Raw genomic sequence first — 21,937 nt, forward strand, 5'->3', positions numbered from 1 at the left:
GGGGAAATCAGCATCGACATTTAGGACGAAAATTCTTGTGTGTTCGCGTCTATTTGTTCCCAGATAATAAGGTCGTATTTAGAGAGAGGTCCGATTTCCGAAACTTAAAAAAAAATTAGACTTTATAACTCTAGGCGAAATTTATGTATTTTATATGTATTTCGTGCCGCAAGTTAGTTCCGATTTTTTAAAAATATGCCCCTGTCAAATATCAGTAACTTTTGTTTAAAAAAAAAAAAAAAAGTTCATAAATGTTGCTGTACTTTTTTCTTAATGCTTAAGAAACGTTTGTTTGGGATTGAAATAGGTTAACGATTGGGGATTAATTCAAAATTGAACTCCAAAAATATTTACACTTAAATGGCATAATTAATATTTAATACTAATTCCTAATGTTTCTTCTTGAGTTCACGACTTGTATTATAAGAGGAGAAAGGTTTGATTTAAATAAAATAAAAATCGATTTAAATAAAAAAAATCAACAAAATGATTTTTTTTTAAAAAAAATCATGATTTTTCCCCACCTTGTTGTTAAAGTTTAACGGGGAAAAAATAACCACAGGTAGGTTATACAGGTACACCAATGATATACAGTAAAGCCTATCTTTAGGGGAAACGAACGGGACTCGCAAAAATTTCGTTAAAGATAGGTTTCTGGTTAACGAAGGTAGACGTATAAAAAAAAAAAAATAGTCCATGGATATAATGGACATACTGAGATAAAATAAGATACTGTACACATCTTAGTCAATTTACAATATTCATTTCTACTACGAATTAACACATGCAAAACTTACAATGAACGGAAAAAATACTGTCCACACGTTAACTTTTTTCCAATAGTCAAAGACAAGGGTGTCGATTTCTCTGTAAATTTGGGGGTGGGCATTCAGATGCAAAAGATATATATTTTAGCCTGATACTTTAGATATAAGATTTTAGCCTGAGAAACCACGGTAAGCATACTAGCGTACTTTCGACGTAAGGCAAATGTTACAGTTTCTTTAAACTTTTGACAGAATCTTGGTAAGTCTTTGGCCTACACTCTTTTTCCAACTCAATGTCTTATTTCTCTTCCTCCTCCACCTCCTCTTCTCCTTTCAGACTTTCCGTATAATTCTCAATTAAGGAATGTATATCTGTTGTATCTACTTCGGTTTGCACATCAGTATCTGTTTTGGTAAAAATATATCTAAACCTCTCATACGATATCTAAAAGTTTTCTAAATACTGCACTCCAAAACTTGAAATTTTCTTAAGAGGCTTATTTTTGTTGTAGGGAAATGATTAATTGAAAGGGCTGAAAGTACTATTTAAATTTATACTATACAGGAAGAAAATGAAAATGAAATCTTTGAGTTTTACGTCCCACGATTATGCCGGTTAGGCTAAAGGAGACTGTGATTATGAGAAATGAATGAAATGGTGGAATGAAGAAAGTGGGAGGAAACGGGAGAACCCCGAGAAAACCCACGCACACGGTGTTTGTCCTCCACAAAGTTCACTTGGCGGGGGCTGGGATCGAACCCAGGACCCCAAGCACGCGAGGAATATGGGATGAAAATAAATGTTAGAAAGACAAAGATAGTCTAGTCGATGAAGGATACTAATACTGAACTCCAGGATAAAAATAAATCGACAAAAACATACGAAAACATAGCAATAATTTAATACAAATTAATGAATAACAACCAATGACAGAGCTAGTTTGGGACTATGCATTAAAAGAGTTAATTCGTTGAATCTACTTTAAAAGCCGAACTAAATAATTGGCAATAAGAGGATTTTTCTACGTAACACTTTATTTATTTATTTAACAATCACCAGATACAGCTCAGAAGCCATTTTATACTGGATATTTAACATCAACAATGAAAACTTATACAAAATTTCTACCTTCATTGAAAAGATTCACTACTTACTTCTGGTGTCGTGCAAGTCTCTCCTCCCTTCCTGTCTTCCGGGCTAATCGGACGTTCATTTTCTTCTGGATTCGTCCCACTTCTCACCAACTGACTCTGGGATCTCTCAAGAGTGGATCTATAAAGTGAGAACATAAACGGTGTTATTCAAAGCAAACGCTACCCACACGGTTTCAGACTACAACAAAATTATACCTCATTTACAGTAACCAATTACAGGTTAAAATATAGGTTAAAATAATATACCCCATTTAGAGTAACCAACTACAGGTTAAAATATAGGTTAAAATATTATACCCCATTTAGAGTAACCAACTATAGGTTAAAAAATTATACTCCATTTAGAGTAGCCAACTACAGGTTAAAATATAGGTTAAAATATTATACCCCATTTAGAGTAACCAACTATAGGTTAAAAAATTATACCCCATTTAGAGTAACCAACTACAGGTTAAAATATAGGTAAAATATTATACCCCATTTAGAGTAACCAACTATAGGTTAAAAAATTATACCCCATTTAGAGTAACCAACTACAGGTTAAAATATAGGTTAAAATATTATACCCCATTTAGAGTAACCAACTATAAGTTAAAAAATTATACCCCATTTAGAGTAACAACTACAAGTTAAAAAATTATATCCTATTTAAAGTAACCAACTACAGGTTAAATTATAGTTAAAAAATTATACTCTATTTAGAGTAACCAACTACAGGTTAAAATATAGGCTGAAAACTTATACCCCATTTAGAGTAATCAATTACAGGTTAAATTATAAGATTAAAAAATTATACTCCATTTAGTGTTACCAATTACAGGTTAAATTATAGGTTAAAATTATATTCCATTTAGAGTAACTAATTACAAGTTAAATTATAGGTTAAAAAATTATACCTCATTTAGAAAAATGAAATGAAATCTGAGTTTTACGTCCGACGGTTATGCCGGTTAGGCTAAAGGAGACGGGTGATGATGAGTAATGAATGAAATGGTAGAATGAAGAAAGTGGAGGAAACGGGAGAAGCCCGAGAAAATCCACGCACACGGTGTTTATACCTCATTTAGAGTAACTGCTACAGGTTAAAGTACAGATTCAAGTCTGGTAAGAAACAGTAGCGGTGCACTGAATCTCGGTGCAGAAGGGTGCAAATTCGATGCCTACAGAATAGCCTATATATTATATAAATGTACTAACAATATTGCTTTGTTAAATGGAAGCCCATTTTAAATTCTGCAAAAGAGGTCTGGAGGCTCTATCAGCACTACTGGTGGAAAGTGCCGTTACCAATGGTATTTAACAGGCAATTTATAAAAACTGAACACCAATATATTAATGAAAGAAAGAAACAACCGACTTTCTTTTACACAACAGATCCTCTCTAAGTGCGAATTCAATAACACACAGAAAGTAAAAAAGTAAATGGCTGGATCGAGACTCGAACTCGGGATCTCCGTCATAGCGGGTCGATGTGTTAACCACAACGCCACCCAGTCCGCTTCCCAAAACAGTCACACACTCTCTCTTACTCCTGAAGTCGACTGTTTCCTCCGTTCATTAATATATCTGAAATCACAATCGTCAAAAGGTGTTCTCAATATATGGACATTGGATTGTCCAAGCACAGCAGCTAGGTTGTGGTACAAGCCATGTGGTCTGAGTGGAGAACACCGACTTCAGGAGTGACAGTGGGTGACGTAGTGGTTAATGCTTCGGCACGGTATGCTGGAGATCCCAGGTTCGATTCTCGGTCCAGTAATTCACTTTTTCACTCATTGTGTGTTATTGAATAACAATCTTCATTTCAAAAACATTAAGCTTTTTAGTCAAGCATGTGCGACAATGAGTAATGGTAATTCAACATTTTAATAATACGGGTTCCCAAACAAGGAACAGGACAGCGAAATGACAATCTGGTCCTTGATTCAACGTATACCATTATCTGTCACATTTACTTTCACTTCTTTTCCAATTCTAAATTAATACAATTATTATCTTTTAATATCCGTAACGATATTTATTTACCTATTAAGTACTTCTGCTGCTCTTACAGCGCCATCTGTTTCTGGTGGGTCTATTAAATCCATAGGTGTCGCATTTATATTTCGCACCTGATATGGTCCGTTCAGTGCTTCTATCAGCGAAACTGCCTCGTAACCAGCTGGAATATTCTCACAGCAACCCTAAAGATAAAGATACGTACCAAATAAACTGAATTGAATAATTGTAGTAATTAACAATACTTACAGTCATATTCATAAAAATCTCATCCTTATTTTAAGCCTTTCACTTACAACTAATGTTAGAGAGTGTATTTGAAATGAACATCTAAGAGGAAAAAAATATAAGTTAATGTGTTGCACTTGAAATCCTGAAACAAACGAAGCAAAAGATTTCACCATTAGACATGTAGAACAAAAATACATTTGGAAGATTGCGTATTCCACGTCAACTTTCATAAACATTACAAGCAACTTTGATAATATACGGTGAATTACATTTGTGGCTTACCAACGATTTTTTTACAGTGTTTCCACTTACTTGGTTACCACGAATTCCCTGACTTCTCCAGGTTTTCCAGATCACAATCTACAAATTTCCAGGTCTATAGCTCTATATATAATGTGAAAAAGCAACTATATTTTCCCAATCGCGGCGTTCTTCATCTACTAGGCAAGCACATACATGCATACGGTTTTATATAGTATAGTACAAGACAAACAGCTGGGTAAGACAAACAGCTGGGTAAGGCAAAGAGAGAAATGGGATCTGAGAAGTAAAGATCCGAACTTTAAATTCTCTGACTATTTCAGGTTTTCACGATTTTCCAGCTCGATCGACCAAAGTTTAAATCAACAGGTTTTGTTCTCTTCTACTACGCACGGTGCTAGTGGTTCAAGTTTTAAATGATTCTTGTCTTCTTTTCTATCCTATGCTCCTTGTTCTTCCTCGATAGCACCTACAGCGCAAGTAGATGAAATATTGGGTTTTTCAATTCCTCATTCAAACAAAACAGAATAATTTAATAAGCCATGGAAAGACGTAATAGAAAATTCAATTAGAAATATTAATAAAAAGACAAGAAAGGCAGCTGTATTTTCCTTTCAAATATATCTTTTCATATACACATTTTTACGAGTGGAATCAATAAATGATTTGTTTTACAAGGTTCTCTAAACTTTTGTACTCATTACTACCCCATGGATGAACAATACACCAGCAAGGGCGCCCCTCAGGGGAGACAAGGTGGGGCGCTCGCCCCCTCTAAGAGGAAATTGTACTTGAGAATATCGAAAACCCAATAGAATTTTTACATTAGTTACAACAAAATTTGAAATTATATTTGAAACGTCTCTTATACTTGCCCCTCCCCCTGGAAACCAAAACATGGGCGCCCTTGTACACCAGTGCTACTTTCACGTCCAGAATCATGCATGTGCCTCTCAATTTTAATGTGTACATAACTCGTCTTGGTTAATGGTGTGAGTTTCGTATATATTTTTGGAGCTTGTGTTAAAAGATTTCTAAATACAAAAGATGGCATGCATTGTGCTTTATCAATGTTGGAAGACAATTCAAGGACGATTTTTAAAAAAAATCAACTTTTAAAAATTGAAATATTTCCGTTTAACGTGCTACGATTATATCCTTTAAGCTAAGGGAGACAATGATTAAAGCAAGGGAATGATTATGGAAGAAATGGTGGAATGAGAAAGTGGGAGGAAACGGGAGTATCCGGAGAAAACCTACGGACACCATGTTATCCACCACCAACTTACTTGACTGGGGATGTAGCAACTTTAATTCGCCATCGGACGTGAAAAGACATATTAGACTTAATAGAAAGAACTACCCCTTCTGTGTTCCAAACAGAACGAAAGGACAACACTAATTAATTTAACTTACCTCAGATGGTAACACAGCAGCATTTGGAATCCCCAGGGCACCGGAAGACTTCTGAAGAGCGCGGATTTGTAGCAAAGCTCGAAATGGAGCTCTACATATTGGACAATTATTAGCCTGAAAAATAAATAATAATTACAATAAACAATTTAATTTACGTTATTACATTCAGTACATGTATATAGTAAAATTCCGCCCGAGTTGCTTATGTATTGCGCTTTAAAGCATTTATGTAGCACTCAAGTTAGGAAATGAAAAATGAAATGAAATCTTTCAGTTTACCGTCCCATGATTATGCCCGTTAGGATGAGAGAGACGATGAATAAAGCAAGTGAATGATGATGAAAGAATTGATGGAATAAGAATGTGGAAGGAAACGGGAAAAACCCCGAGAAAACCCACGGATACGATGCTGTCCATCACAAGTTTACTTGTCCGGGTATCGAATCACGAACCCCACGCACCAGAGGTAAGCGCTCTACGCACTCAAGTGAGGAAAAATGGAACTACGACTGTAGTAGTATCCGAATCAAACCGCTATTCGAGTTTGTATCCACGGAGTTAAGTTTGCAATACTTACGGCAAGATAATAGCGCATAACTATATCCACGTAATTCCATAGATGTAAAGCCAAACTGAGTTGGCAGCCAATTCTGCCAACAATGGCAGATTACTTACAGCACGGTCCTCTACCTATCTTTTCGTTTTGACGTAAAAACTTGCCATCTCTAAAATCGCCCATCAACTATTCCCTGTTCAGCGTAAGCTCTAAACTCCGATAAACAAAATATTTGTATCCTTCCGCTTGTCTCAAGTACGATTGGCTTGTGATGTATCACTCCCACTCTCCACGGGGAGGAGCAAGTTATACAAGTGCATTTTGACAATACTGTCTCGTGTTGTCCAGATACAGCAGTAGCAGAAAACAAGGAAAAAACTCGAAAGATTAAAAAAAAATTGAATGACGCTGGTAAACAATTGTTGCTTAGTGAGTAAAGGTTTACCTTGTTCGTGTTTCACCACAACACTCGCGGAACCGGGATTCATGCCAGCCGGGCTTGAAAGCAGAACACGAGTCAACAGTTGAATTGGCGCCATAATTACCGCGCATGCTTTGTGTTTATTTCTATTGTTTCGTTAACCACACTCGATTGCAGTATTATTAGATAATCCGTATTATATTTTTGTCATTTATAATAATGTAGCAGTTCTATATGGAGCTTCATAGTGAAAGTAATAATCAAATCATATGAACTAGGCCTATTTTGCGGAGGAGTACAAGCTTCGGTAGGCCAACAGCAAATCAGCGAGATTTAGTTCCACGTGGCTTTGTTTATCGCAGTTTAGAGCTTAGGCCGAACAGGGTTTAGCTTTTCACTCTTTCTGCCGGAGATGGTGCTCTCTTGGAGGCGAGATAGTACGGTGAGGAAAGACCTATACTGATTGGGATGATTTTACATGACAGTCTGTACATCCGGCAACTACATCCGATTTCAGCCCTAGTCGTAGTTCATAACCTACATTAATAGTAGGATCCGTCCTTCATAATCTTGAGTCTTCTCTAAGGAAGCACAACAAAAAAACTCAAAACACTTCTTTTTTCCTTCCTCCATAATTTTTATCATGCCTCTAATAAAATGATTTATTCATCATCTCCATTATTCGTAGTAATATTGTAACAGTAAAGTTGTGTATTCTTTGATCAACCCTCGTATTTTTGATGCCAATTCTTGGAACCAATGTGCAACCAGTCGGAATTCGCAGAAGAGCGAATCAGTGGAATTTTTCAGCCCAAAAGGTGCCTCATTCTTCAAGACATTTCAGGACCTCTTGTCGGTCCTTATTTAGGAAGGCATTCGTTCGTTCCCTCACCCACACCCACGCAGAGTTGATTGTAAAGCAACAGCACTGGATTATGCGTCATAATGCGAATTTTTGTGAATAATTACTAGTTATTTGTACTATTTTGTTGCTAATATAATTAATGTGTTCCCAATCAAGTAATAATTAATTAATTACTCTTTATTATCAAAGCAATTATATAAAAACTCGACATTTTGTGCGAACTATTTTTTTTTTTTTTGGGCTAATAATGCATCAGTGAGGCTCCTTTGTGTAAGCGAAGAAAGCAGCAAAGAGAGGATGGTGAGTGGATTCATGGCTACGATAGTAATTAGAACATATAACAACCCATTCCAACATCTGTGTGCAGTAAAAATGTCAAAATCTTCAACGTTATCATTATGTGTGCTTTATCAGCACTGTTCCAAATGAAAAGTGTTTTAGAAAAATATTTTACATGAATCTACATGCAAGTAATTGGCAATCATCATGTAAAAGGAGTAAACATCCTATTAAACAGTGCTAAACACTCTCGTCATCAGTGAACAGTGTTCTTGCCTACGTCACCAATTTCTCGACTTTCGTAACCTTGAGTACGCCTGCGGAAATATTAATATTCGATCGTCCCGTAACATGGGGCCAAATCATTACGATTTGAAAAAGTATCTTAGTGCTAATAAAATGTAAAGTGCCACAATATGTGAAAAGTTTAAAATACATATATTAATCATATTTTGTGTGAATTAATTAATATACTAGTGCCATAATAGTGTGCATGCTATATAATAATATCTTGTGCTACAACATAAGTATTGTGCATGTATTTTATTTATTATGTTTGCAGTTTCAGCAGTGCAACAGTTTGGTATTGCCTTCGTAAAATACAGGGGAAAGAAATATACATTGCACCCAACGTTCCCCGAACACTGACCGTATACTGGATAATCACGAACACGGAATACATTAAATGTCCATGGTTCGAATCCTAAGTTTCACCAGTTCAATTTTCAGTTGGTTAATGTTTACTTGTGGGTTAGTATTTTGTAGTCGAAAAGTCTGTTTTCTTTCATGAATCAGTATAAGGACGTTCAGGGATCAAACCCGATACCATTAAATCTGTTTACTCAAACGGTTAGCCCACAGAATCGAACCCTGATCCTCTCATATATGGCTATTCCCGAACAGGGACATGCTAGGAACGAACCCTAATACTCTCATAATATATGCCGCTTGAAGTGCTACATTATAATAAACACAAAACGTACTCACTCAACTTGCTCTTTACATATTTCGTTAATGTTTCTTTCAAAAATTTATTTATCTGTCGAATTTTTGGAAGAATACGTTGTCAATTTTGTCTCAAAAAAAAAAGGTTTAACAGGAGTGGATAAGAATTAATTACTTAGATATATACTAAGACTTTTTACACATAAAAACTAATGATGAAATTAGGCACTTACGTACTTGGATTCTTGGAACTATCACAAAGAAAAATGTTATAAGATCTTAAATTATTGCATAAAATTCTAACTGATAAACTACAAGTTAATTAATATTGTTAACTTACATGTTCCTTACACAACCACTAGGAATTATAAAACTTTTAAGTGTGTACCTAATTTCATTGTAGTACCAGTCTGTAAGTGTTCGTCTACTGCCAATAACTACTCTCATCAGATGGATATATTTATTAGAGATATTGGTATTATTAAAAACAATTTATCAGATGTCACTCTCCATAATAAATGTGATTATTGTTTTTATATCTCTATGCACACTTATTTGTTTGTGTATTTGCATGACTGATCTATTTTTATTATTATTATTATTATTAAAAGGACTTGTAGGAAGCACCTTCAAACTTGAACGACCAACTGGAAACAACATGAAGAAAAATAAGAAGAAAACCAAAGTGATAAAGTGCACAAGAGCAGGACAGGAAAGGGCAAACGTATGGTTGACTAGATAGAGAGAAAACCAAAGACGTTAAGACGTTCCGCTATTTAGGAAGTTTAATATCCTCGGATGGAAGAAGTTTAAAAGACGTAAGTTTCAGAATAGCGCAGGCTAAACAAGCATTCAATAGGAAAAGAGGACTGCTAACATCAAGAAATGTGTCGTTGGGCGTTCGAAAACGATTTATTAAGAATCTGGTATGGAGCGAGGCGCTTTACGGATCAGAGACGTGAACATTAAAAAAAACTGAAATATCTAAGCTAGAAGCATTTGAAATGTGGTGTTGGCGCAGAATGCTGCTCATATCATGGACCGAAAGGAAAAGGAATGAAGACGTACTAAAGGAAACTAATGAAGGACGAAAGATGACGAAGATAATAGGAAAAAGAAGAAACAGCATGCTTTGCCACCTTATTCGGCACTCCGATTGGATCCCCGTGCTGATGGAGGGAAAGGCAGAAGGAAAACCAGGAAGAAGAATACCAAGGATAGAATATCTAAATGGTGTTACGAAGAAGAGACCTTATCAAAGTATAAAATAGCTCTTCCAAAGGAAAGAAAAGTTTTAAAATTTCCATATTCTCCACCAACCTATGGTTGAGGTGACAAAGAAGATGATTATTATTATTATTATTTTATTACTAATGTTTTAATGTAATGTTTTTCTTATACAGGAAACTGTTATTGGATTTATGTCTGTTATTTCCTGATGAATAAAGAAATCAGTAATAATACTTAAAAACACAAATATCTTGAGACTTCCGACATGGGTTTTCACAATATACAAATCTTGTTCTACTCTTCTGGTTAGTGATGATAGTGAATATGTCAACGACGTTACGCCCTAAAAATTTGAAGATAGCTACAAACGGTTTCGTCGAATCACTGTTAATTTCCTCAGTGTGCATGAAAAACTAACGCAATTAATTTGTTGCAATGCATAGTTGCTTTCAACTAAGAGATGATGGAAAAATTTATACAACTGGAATGGATGAATCCTTGATACAGTATGGACAAAAATCTTCAACTTTGATTCCTTAAACTGAGCGAAATAAAATATATAATCGAACTTGCACAAAGGATATTCACTCCAATTTTCATCCAGAGTTTTCATGTCTGAGTTTAACTTTCATTCTTTGGTTCGAATCAAACAAGTCTCGTATGCTTGTGTTTCTATGAATGATAAGCATTTTATAATTGCTTCCACTTCATCAATATTGTGTTCTGTACAAGGTGCATTCGAAAAGTAACCTCTGATTGATCACTGTGCGTGAAGTAGTTGGGGGCACACTACCATCTTTGCGAAGATGTGTGCGGTAGCTCAGTCTGCATCCAGCCGTTGAAGAGCGAAGGTTGTCTGATCAAAATAGTTCTACTTTGTAGCATCTCAAAATGTGTGCTGTAATAGAAAATCCCGCCAAGTGCAAGGTGCTTTTTTTTTTTTTTTTTTTTAAACGGCAAAACAGTATTCGGCAGTAGCTATTCATCGGGAACTTTGTGCCACGTATGGACCGAGTGTGATGAGTGAAGGAGTTATTCGTGAGTGGGTTCGTTTATTTAAAAATGGACGGACAAACATTCATGACGAAGAGAGGAGTGGCACACCATCAGTTTTTCAGTCATCCACCTTACAGTCCAGATTTGGCACCCAGCGATTATCATCTCTTTATACGTATGAAGAAGTGGCTTAGATCTCAGCGCTTTGGTGATGATGAGGAGCTAAAAGATGTAGTCACAGGCTGACTCAAGGCACAGGCGGGAGATGTTTATGCTGATGGAATTTCTATGCTAGAACAGGGATATGATAAGTGCTTGAATGTTTATGAAAACTATGTTGAAACATACGGCAAAGACGTAGTTTTCAGATGTATATAATAAGTTCTTCTTATTTAATTTGTTGTTTCTTTTTTAACCAATCGGAGGTTACTTTCCAAACTGCTCTCGTACTTTTGAAATTGACGTTGAAACATCGTTATATTTGGCATCATGAATATATAATTTCTGTTTAGTGCGTATGTTTCTTTTTATCATGCATATATTAGTATCCCGGCACGTGCATGTGTCTTAACAGACATATGTGGAATCCAGAAGATTAGTGGAAAAACCGTTGTATCCTATTGTGTTTTTCTCTATGTTCTTTGTGGACACAAATACTGTACTAAAATCACGATTTCAAAACAGAACAGAACTTTGATAAAGTGGGGCTTGAGTTTATATCCTTATGCAACACAGCCTATGAAGGGCAGAACCTATTATTAACGTAGGCTCTATATCAGGACAGGGGTTGAATCCAGTGCAGTTGGTTGGTATACAGACCAAGGTCATTCTCCACCACATTACTTTTCCTCCAAGATAGTTGGGTTGCTGGACTATGCCATCATCCAGCATTAACAAAGTAGGAATGATCAAATAAAATATTCATCGTTCATAGAAAGACAGGTATACGAGATATTTTTAGTATCAAACTCTGACATGGGTATTCTGAGGAATGGGGGGGGGGGAATAGGAATAACATGATCGACACGTCAGATGGTGTGAAAACCTGCGCGGAAAGCCTCTATGGTTATTACCTATATGTAGTGAACTCTAATCGGTCTTACCTCTATCAAACCCTTCTTTTCTTATGTATGTTTTGACAATGCTGACACCATAGTCAGTGAAAAATCGACAACTTAATGACTTTAGAGAGAATCTGTAACAGAATACAGAGGAGAAACGTTACGACTTTCTTTTTTTAAAATTTTTTTCTTCCCCTTCGCGCAGTGTTTAAATGTATGCTCAATCATTTTGCAACCGAAATTGTAAAATCTTCTAGAGTTTCGATACACAAAACTACCTCGATTAATGGATGATACGACAGTGTCCAAACTGTTAACTTAACTATTATTTGTTCACAGAGATTTTCTTCGGCCAGATTTTACTTTTATTTGAGGCGACGTAGTTCCAAAGCTAGAACGATTAATTCAGTTTGTGGTGGACAATATCGTGTCCATGGATTTTCTCAAGATTCGCCCTTTGAGGGCGCGGTGGCTCAGTGGTAGAGCGTTCACCTCCGGTGCTTTGGGTTAATGGTTCGATCCGAGCTCGCGCCGTGTGGACTTTGTGGTAGACAAGCACCGTGCTCGTGGGTTTTCTCGGGGTTCCTTTTACTATCTTCATTCCACCATTTCATTTATTTCTCATAATCACCGTCTCCTTTAGCTTAACCGGCATAACCGTGAGACGTAAAACTTAAAGATTCAAGATTCGCCCGTTTTCTCCCCCATTCTCTTATTTCACCGATCACTTCGATTAATTACCCGTGTGCTCTCTCAACTAAACAGCATAATTGAAAATTTCCTTTCTTTCCCATTAATACGAGGGTTGCTACATAAATTCTAAGCCTAACTAAAAAACATTAGAACTAGACATGTAATACTTTTAGGAGCCGTATTTATTGAACCTTCCTATGACGTCACACCAAATTTAGTTTTAATAAGGACTTTTATTCTGTTGTTACAGGTTCAGAAAGACAGAAGAGTGAGCAAAGTGTGACCAAATGGAGAAATTGAAGGCGGGAGTTGTTATTGAATATCTCCACAAGAAAGGGTTCAAGCCTTAGGAGATCCACGCCGACATGGTTGCTACTTTAGGTGACAGTGCTCCTTTATATGCCACAGTGAAGAAATGGGCAGCCGAATTTAAGAGGGAATGCACCGGTCCTCCATTGAAAATGACATTCGATCAGAAATCCCCGTGGAAGCACCAACTCAGGCGGCTACGGATTCGTTCCCCCACCCACTTTATTCGCCTGATTTGGCACCTTCTGACTTTCATCTCTTTCCAAAGCTCAAAGAGAAGTTGGAAGAAACTCATTTTGACCCTGATGATAACGTCATGCATGCCGCAGATAAAATTTTACACGCCCTCAACAAATATTTTTTTTACCAGCGGCATTACGCAGATAAACATCGCTGGGCAAGATGTGTTGACTTGTCACGGCACTATTGAAAAGTAACACCATCCATAAACTCTCTGTTGCTCCGTTCATAGGTAGGCTTTGAACTTTTGCAACAACCCTTCTATTTCACCCCACAATGATCATTTTCTACACTCTTCCTCATATCCACATTTCTGTCCCGCATAGTACAACATTCCACCAAAAACATCTGACGAGTTGTTTCCGTACACTTCCTCCACCAACTCACAACATATGTAGTAGAAAGCTTCTTCCCTGGTAGCAACAGTTTTGGCGATGGAAAATTCTTCAACCAGTGGCCAATCCAGGGGGGGCAATCAACCCCCCCTCCCAAAAAAAAAAGAGGAAACTTTCTTATTTTATATAGATAAATAAAACCTATCCCAGAGTTTAGAGCTCTTAAAAGTAGCTCTAAGTAGCAGTATTACAACCCACCGCCCCCCCTTCAGAAGTCCGTCCTGGATCCGCCCCTGTCTTCAACTATGTTTGTAATCCTTTGTTAACGCCACTCAACTTGCTTTAAACAAAAATTGTTGTTTGCTAATGTTTAGCGGCCTTCTTCAACACTGGGACCATATGGGAAAATGAAATGAAATCTTTGAGTTTTACGCCCCACGCTTATGCCGGTTAGGCTAAAGGAGACGGTGATGATGAGTAATGAATGAAATGGTGGAATGAAGAAAGTGGGAGGATACGGGAGAACCCCGAGAAAACCCACGCACACTGTGTTCGTCCACCACAAAGTTCACTTGGCGGGAGCTGGGATCGAACCCGGGGCACCAAGCACCAGAGGTGAACGCTCTACCACTGAGCCACCGCGGCCCCAGAGAGAGACCATATGGGGCATAAGCCCAAGTTTAGAGTGGAACCCAAACTACCGTAATGCGAATGCTTTCCCACCGGGAATAAGGGCGCGCGCGCGCTAGCCACTAGACCAGCGGGAAGGGCTTTAAATAAAGTGTTTACACTGATATAAACAGTTGGATTAATCTATGAGCAACTGAACATAAATAAAAGCAACTTACCTGGTAGCGCAAAGAATCAGCACACGAATTACACAAACACAAATGTCTGCATGGAAGAATTAGAGTATCACGGACATCACACATGCAGATCACACACTCTGAACCATTGTCCTCTGTATCTTCATCGCTTGTAGCCTATAAAATGAAAGTGAATACAAATTACGTGGAGAATTTTACCGGTATAAAGATGTGAAAGTATTTCATAACAACACTAATCTTCCTACAAATATTATTTCCACACCTAAAATGAATGGATATAGTTCAACCTTAAAGTGTTAAATATTTATACTGCTTTTAGAGCTCAACCTTATAGCGTTAAGTATTTTTACTGCTTTTCGAATATACTCGAGGTGTTTCCTTTATTACAGGACCAAAAACTATAAAACTATAATGTCGTAATTTCTTCCAGTCTGCGATTGGAATGTTTGCGTCCATGGCCTCAGCGCGAGACGAAACATAGAAGCGTACCAGCTTTTAACAGGAATATAATAACATCGGATGCAAGGTGAGTTCTTTCCATAGCTAAATATGTATCCTAGAGGAGCTACAAGATATTAATTCATACCTATGTTGGGTATCAAGCTGTCGCATTTTCATTTTCCAATGAACTCTAATATTATTGTTTTTATTTGTTCCTAAGATTACTGACTTTCTTTTGAACTTTCTAGAGACATGTACCAGATCTTTCGTATTCATCAGTGGTTAAAGTGATCATTTGCATTCCTTGTTTAAAAACAGCTGATATTGATATATAACTTGTTACATCTCTACGACTTGATTTATTTTACAAAGTGTTACTGTAGACGGTTGAATTACAGTGCTTTACAACATTCTTCTTTATTTCTTTTCCGATGCTTTCTGTTACATTATCTCCTTCATGTCTTAATAGCTAAAGACATATTAAAAAAAAAAAAAAAAACTTATATGAACTTTTACAGGGTGTCTATTAAAATTCCACAATGAAATTTCGTGACTTTGTCGTGACCTTTTCTTTACCAAATCATAAAATTTCCTAACATTTTCAAGAGCGAATTTGGGTGCGAATTGGACCGAATTTTCATCCATGCAATACAAACGTACTTTGCTTGCGATTTGGTAGGTCTAAAGCCGACCATAGACATTTTTGGTGTTTGAATTTTGATGTTTTATAGAACGAAATTTTCCAATCTGTACTTACATTTGCATAGTTAAAAAAAAATAAAATAATGACCCAAAAGCTAAATTTCATGACTTTTTCGTGACTTTCATGACCGTTTTCTGATTTCGTGACATTCGTGACTTTCGTGACCGATAGACACCCTGTTTTACCTGATGTTCCCAAATAATAAACAAACAAATAAATAATAAAAAATGCTAATGATTTCGAAACATTAGCTGAATTTCTGCAACTTGAAAACATCGCTTGCTCAGAACTAAACGACCTTTACCTTTGCATTCTCAGCATTCTTGTTCTCTATGCCGTAGATTTCTTGCAGCAAATAACAAAGGCCGTCAACGTACAATTTCTGCTTCAAAGCTTTCAAAACGTAAGTCCCGTCCGAATGACAATCCACTACAGCAATTGTCGTGTGAGACTGATGGGGCTCTGCAACAAGAAGAAAAGAATTAATTATCTTAATTGTAATTAACGAACAATTTATTTTGAACTTCCACTCAACATGGATAGACGCAGTTTTGGTCTTGAATGTGTAACGAATGATATAGGTCCAGGAGTTGTGCTGCTTTGAACCATCTTGGCAAATCTAATGGCTTATAATTAGTGGTGCTATTCTGATTTTTTAACAAATGGTTCTGTGTATATAGATTGATATATATATATATATATATATATATATATATATACAAGATAGTGGGAGAATAGGTAAATACATAAATATAATTATCTTAGGAAACAAATCATACAAGGTAGACAAAATCAATTTTTTTACTGGATACCATAAGTGACAAACAGAAATCTACACAGCATCCTAATACAAGATCATGTGACGAAATTATGTAGAATTGCGAATATACTGGAAACGAATTGTCCAAGATAGATGGTTGTCAAAAAGTATTCGAAAGATCTTCATCCAGCATTGGATCGACAATTGTTTATAAGTACCGTATTTGTGTGTTTCAAATATGAATAACCCTAAGCACTTCACTCATATGATCCCAGTTCCCATTCTTGATGTCTGAGTATTTCAGATTAAGGAATAAACGCTTATACCTTGTTCTGAGACATATGTTTAAACCTGTAGTTATAAGAATTTCTACACACAAAGATATTCACAATAAAATTTATCGTTCCCTCCCCCGCTCTCCATTAATCTTCTGGTATGTACAGAATATAGTAAGGTTCTTTCAATAGGTCCATTGTTTTTGGTTGTGAAAAGTTTGTATTCAAAAAGCTCTTCCTTCCAGCTGCGGTCGTGTGTGTGTGTGTGTATAAGTTTATGACTGGGAATAACAAACGGTTCTGCAACTCGAAATATTTTTTAACAACCGGTTCTACCGAACCAGTGCGAACCGGAAGAGCGGCACCATTAAACTGCAGCTACATGAATAACATTCTTCTATTGTTTGCAATATAATTTACATGAAACCATATGCATGATAGAAAAGAAACTTTCAGAGAGGATAAAATGTGATACTGGGGAAAGCTATGGCCCCAACCATACCATTTCAGAGGATTAAATGAGAGAAATTAGTTGACTGATTCATTTGCAGTATAATCACTATTCAGCACTTAGGCTATATGAGAATAGAGTCTATAGTAGATATGAAAAAGGGTATGAGATGAAACCCTTTATACATACAAGGAGGATTTGAAAAACAGAACGTGTGTAACAAGTTGCATCTCATACTGCATCACTTACGTAATGCCATCTTCAAGTTTTGAGTTAGTGAGTGGTGATTAGCAACTGAATTTGATTTTAGTGTTTTCTTGGAAGGACTAACATGAATAAATTGTTAAAAAAAAAAATCTTGAAAACCCACCGTTTTTTAATTAGTGTCTGTTACATGATACCAACACGAAGTTGGTTGCTCAAGTAATACCAAGAAACTACGAGGGAAAGTCAAAAACTAAAGGGACTTCTTAAATTTCTCGCACTAGGGTTTGGTAACACTCATTAGTATCCAGCGCTGAATTAGTGTCGTCTGCAACACTTCTATGCAGTGTCACTCTTATTCCCACGTTAGTCGTTGGAGTGTAGTAGACCGTTAAGCATGGCAGCACCATTGTTGATCTGCGCCAAGGAGGAAATGAGGGCAGTGATTCGGTTTTTGTTTGCGGAAGGTGTTAAACCTGGGGAAATTATTCGTCCAATGCAAGCGCAGTATAGTGACAGCTGTTTATCGCGAAACAGAGATCTACGAATGGATAGAGCGTTTCAAACAGGAAAGAACTTCATGTGACGAGGAAAGATCGGGCAGCCCATCGAGGTCAACGACTGAGGAAAATTTGAAAGTCGCTGAGGGTATGGTGATGGAAAACAGACGAATAACAGTGGGCGAAATCGCCAATACTTTACATATCAGTCACGGTTCTCCGTATTCCATCTTACACGACAGGCTAAATTTTCAGAAAGTGTGTACAAGGTGGGTTCCAAAAGAATTGCTGGAACACTGGCCATACAGTCCAGATCTGGTTCCAAGCGATTTTCATATGTTTGAATCACTGAAGGAAGCGATCAGGGAAAGAAGCTTTGCAACGATTCAGAAGTTATTGATGCGGTGCAAAATTGGTTACAGAAACAACCGAAAAACATTTTTTTTTTCAACGGAATAAAACTTGTGAAACGTTAGGAAAAGTGCATTGAAGTGCAGAAAGGAACTGAAAATAATGTATGTTTCAGTTTTCTATCATTAGAATAAATGTACCTTTTCTCAAAAATTCCTTTACTTTCTGACTTCCCCTCGTAATATTAGAATAGTAAGTCCACGGCAAACAATAAAGGCTGTTGTTAGTCTTATGAATGTTAATGTCTAGTTAGAAGTTACATTTAACGTAAGTGTTTACGAGGTCTGTTTAGAAAGAAACCGAACTTTCTCAACATAATGGTAGTTACCGTTTATGGAAGTTACTCAGATTTATCTCCTTCAAAATAGATCCCTCCACTATTAATACATCGTTCTCAACGCGCCTTCTATTGCTGGAACGCAGTTTGGAATAGCCTGGAGGCTTTGTAGCGAACTTTTTGTTACCTCTTCTACGAATTGGAAATGGCGATCGGTCAGGGTGACTTCAGTTTGAGTAATAGACAGAAGTCTACAAGTGCGAAATCAGAAGAGTATGGTGGTTGGAGTACAACAGCTGTATTCTTCTTCACCGAAACATCCCTAATGAGGAACGCCGAATGGCTATCATGGCGCAACATCCATGTTGCATTTTTTCTAGCTCTTGGCCTCTTCTTCCTCACAGACTACCTCAAACGCCTCATCAGTTCTAAATAATAATCTCTGTTAATGGTTTGATCACGCGGGATGCATTCATTATGAACTCCACCACAAAACTCAACGAAAACAATAAGCACTTTTTTTTTTTTTTTTTTTTTTTAAGGGGAGAGGGCATCATGGCGAAGATTTTCCCACTCACAGGGATAACCGTACCTTTGTTTCAATGTCATAACCACAGAACCAAGTCTCATTACCTGGTATAATGTTTAACAAGAAATTATCGTTTTCTCTTTGCACGATTTAAAAGGGCTTCACCGATTTCCACATTATATCTTTTTGCTTCACTTATTAGCAATAGCAGAACGAATTTTCCAGCAATAATGCATGTTCAGTTTTTTAATACTAAGATCAGATTTACGACTTCTTAAAAGTGAGAACAGAATATTCAAATTGTTACTGGTGTTTAAATGTTTGGGGCTATTCAATGTATGTTGTAGTGTTGTACGTAAATATATTTTCCATTGTACACGTAGTTTGAATTATGTGGAGTCAATGTCGTTTGTTAGTTTGCGGTATTCGATCACGCAAATAATAAGCTGCTTTAAAGGTAACGTCTACACCATATGAATATGTTTTTGATGCACAGTACTTTGGTTTGTTTGTTGTTATATATGTGAAAATGAATGTTGTTGGATAATTCGAAGTTTTTTCGTGTCTCCTTAGACTTCGAATTAAAAAGAGTCCACTGTAATAAGAAGGTGATTCAGAAAATACAACCCTCAAGCCCTCTACTTAGCCAATAGTACTGCGAACATTTTGAACTGTTTATCATCCATCCACTGATGTTTAAGCTTCAGAATGTCATTTGTTTCACCTCCCTATCTCTTCTCGTTCCAGAGTAATGGAGCAATCCATGGCATCCAATGGTGACCTCCAGTTTCAAAAGCGGGCTGTCATTGAATTTCTGACTGCGGAAGGTTGTGCACCCAGAAACATTTATCGGCGGCTACGAGTCGTGGACACACCTTTTACAACCCGGAAACGAAACGTTAGTCGATGGAGTTCCGTCAAATGTCCTCTTCGTCAAAAAAATTCAAACTTGTCCCATCTGATGGCAAAGTGTTGTTGACATTCTGCCTCATCCTACCTATAGTCCGGATCTTGCGCCCTGCGAGTTTTGGCTCTTCCCCAAACTTACGTATCACCTTAATGACCCACCTTAAGGACCAACGCTACAGTTATGATACGGAGGTGAAAGCAGCAGTTCGGCAATTGTGTTGCCAGCAGCGAGCACAATTCTTCGCTCACGGCATGAAAAAGCTTGTTTCGCGTTGGCGCAAGTGTGTTGCCCGTAATGGAGACTATACTGAAAAATGACGCCACTATTTGTAGCTGACATTACACGCTTTCCAATGATATTTGTATCGGTGCTATCCGTCAAATACAAATAAAGGTATCACCTTAGAGGCATTACTTTCTGAATCACCCTCGTAATAATAATGAACTGTAGCGCTGCAACCTGTGAAGAATCTAACGCACAGTCTCCAAATTCAGTGTACCGATTTCCAACATCCTTATGTCACTATTTGACACATCCTAAATTTAAGTGAACGTAATGTTAACTAATTTGATTTATACATGAAAAAATTTCACTTGCATTTCCAATTTGACTACTAAGTGAGGAGAGCGTAAAAAGAGTTATTGTTTACTTACCATCTGTACCATCTTCTGCAACACAGTGAATGGCGATTGGAATGACCTCCCGTTCTGAATTGTATGTCAGTTCCTCTTCCGAGTATTGGCTAGGGTCAAATACATGAGACACTTGCGAAAACTGTTGATTCGCACCTCGTTTGTAGTGGTATGTCTCCGAATTCATAGACGAGTCACGAGGAGTGTAACTGTCGGAAAAAAAAAAGAAAGAAGAGAAAAAAATATATGAATCTTACGATTTCGTACAATTTATATATCAGATCATAAGATGGCGAGCACGCGAGCTTCGTAAAGTATTGAGTTTTTTTGCGCACGAGATACATCGTCATTCTTATCATCATCTTTCTGAATCTGTCTTAAATGTTTGAGACTTTTTGTATCTTCTGTGTGCAGATGACAAAATTCTCTGACTCATCTATAAAATATACTAGATTTCCATGACTATCAGCCATTTTTGAAGCATTTCCCTGATTCCTAATTAATTTTATTTTCCCTGACGTTTAAGTACAGTGCGAATTTTGATTAATAATTTATAAATGGTTTACCTAAATGTGACTAGTTTAAGTTTTCGAAACTATATTTTGGTTAACCGAAATATAATCAGGAAAATTAAACTAAGCACATTCAAGTCAACAAACAACCTGTAGTTCTCAACCATTATAATTAGTTTGATGCAAGATGTAAACCATTTTCTAAACGCAGGATATTTTTATTTATTGAAACATTCATCTCAGCAGGAATGCAAGAATGATCTTAACAGTTTATCTAGGAATAATGTAGACAAAAAATAAAATAAATAAATAAATAAAAATTAAAAATCAGAGAATTTTCTGACAACCATAACGTCAAAACGCTCTGAAAGTCTAGTGGGACATCTTGAGTTTTCTCATATTTATTTCAAGAAAGCCAGAAAAGACATCAGCTACGTACTGAGTATTTTAAACAGTTTTTGGATCAAAATATGCACTATCTTTCATTCAAAAATTTTCTTCTAGACCTTATATCTAGAAAACTAGACAATGTAGCCAAATCCAAACTATTAGTTAACTCAGTATAATGTGCTTATTCCGTAGAAAACATGGAAACTCGATTTAGGGGCTGTTCAAAAATCTTGTGGCCCACATTACTAATTATTGGCTAAGATCGCAATGTTTTGATCCATTTTTAGTTTCCTAAAATTCTTGTTTCTTTAGTAAACATATCCACGAATGGTTAACGTTCTGTGGGAAAAGAAGTCA

At 36.7% G+C, this 21,937-nt stretch overlaps 1 protein-coding gene across 1 annotated transcript in view; it reads right to left on the minus strand.

Annotated features, from left to right (window-relative positions):
- Mrgn1 (Mahogunin ring finger 1) overlaps positions 1-21,937 on the minus strand; it is a 60,433-nt gene that overhangs the window by 27,465 nt on the left and 11,031 nt on the right. The window contains exons 4-9 of the mRNA XM_081750517.1: positions 20,700-20,887; positions 16,034-16,191; positions 14,607-14,741; positions 5,829-5,942; positions 3,948-4,105; positions 1,923-2,040 (exon numbers count right to left, since the gene is read on the minus strand). Coding sequence (XP_081606643.1) covers positions 1,923-2,040; positions 3,948-4,105; positions 5,829-5,942; positions 14,607-14,741; positions 16,034-16,191; positions 20,700-20,887 — 871 coding nt within the window. The remainder of the gene's footprint in view (positions 1-1,922; positions 2,041-3,947; positions 4,106-5,828; positions 5,943-14,606; positions 14,742-16,033; positions 16,192-20,699; positions 20,888-21,937) is intronic.

This window comes from Thermobia domestica, chromosome 3 (genome assembly GCF_964235325.1).
Source record: "Thermobia domestica chromosome 3, izTheDome1.hap1.1, whole genome shotgun sequence".
In the NCBI taxonomy this organism is placed as follows: Eukaryota; Metazoa; Arthropoda; class Insecta; order Zygentoma; family Lepismatidae; genus Thermobia; species Thermobia domestica.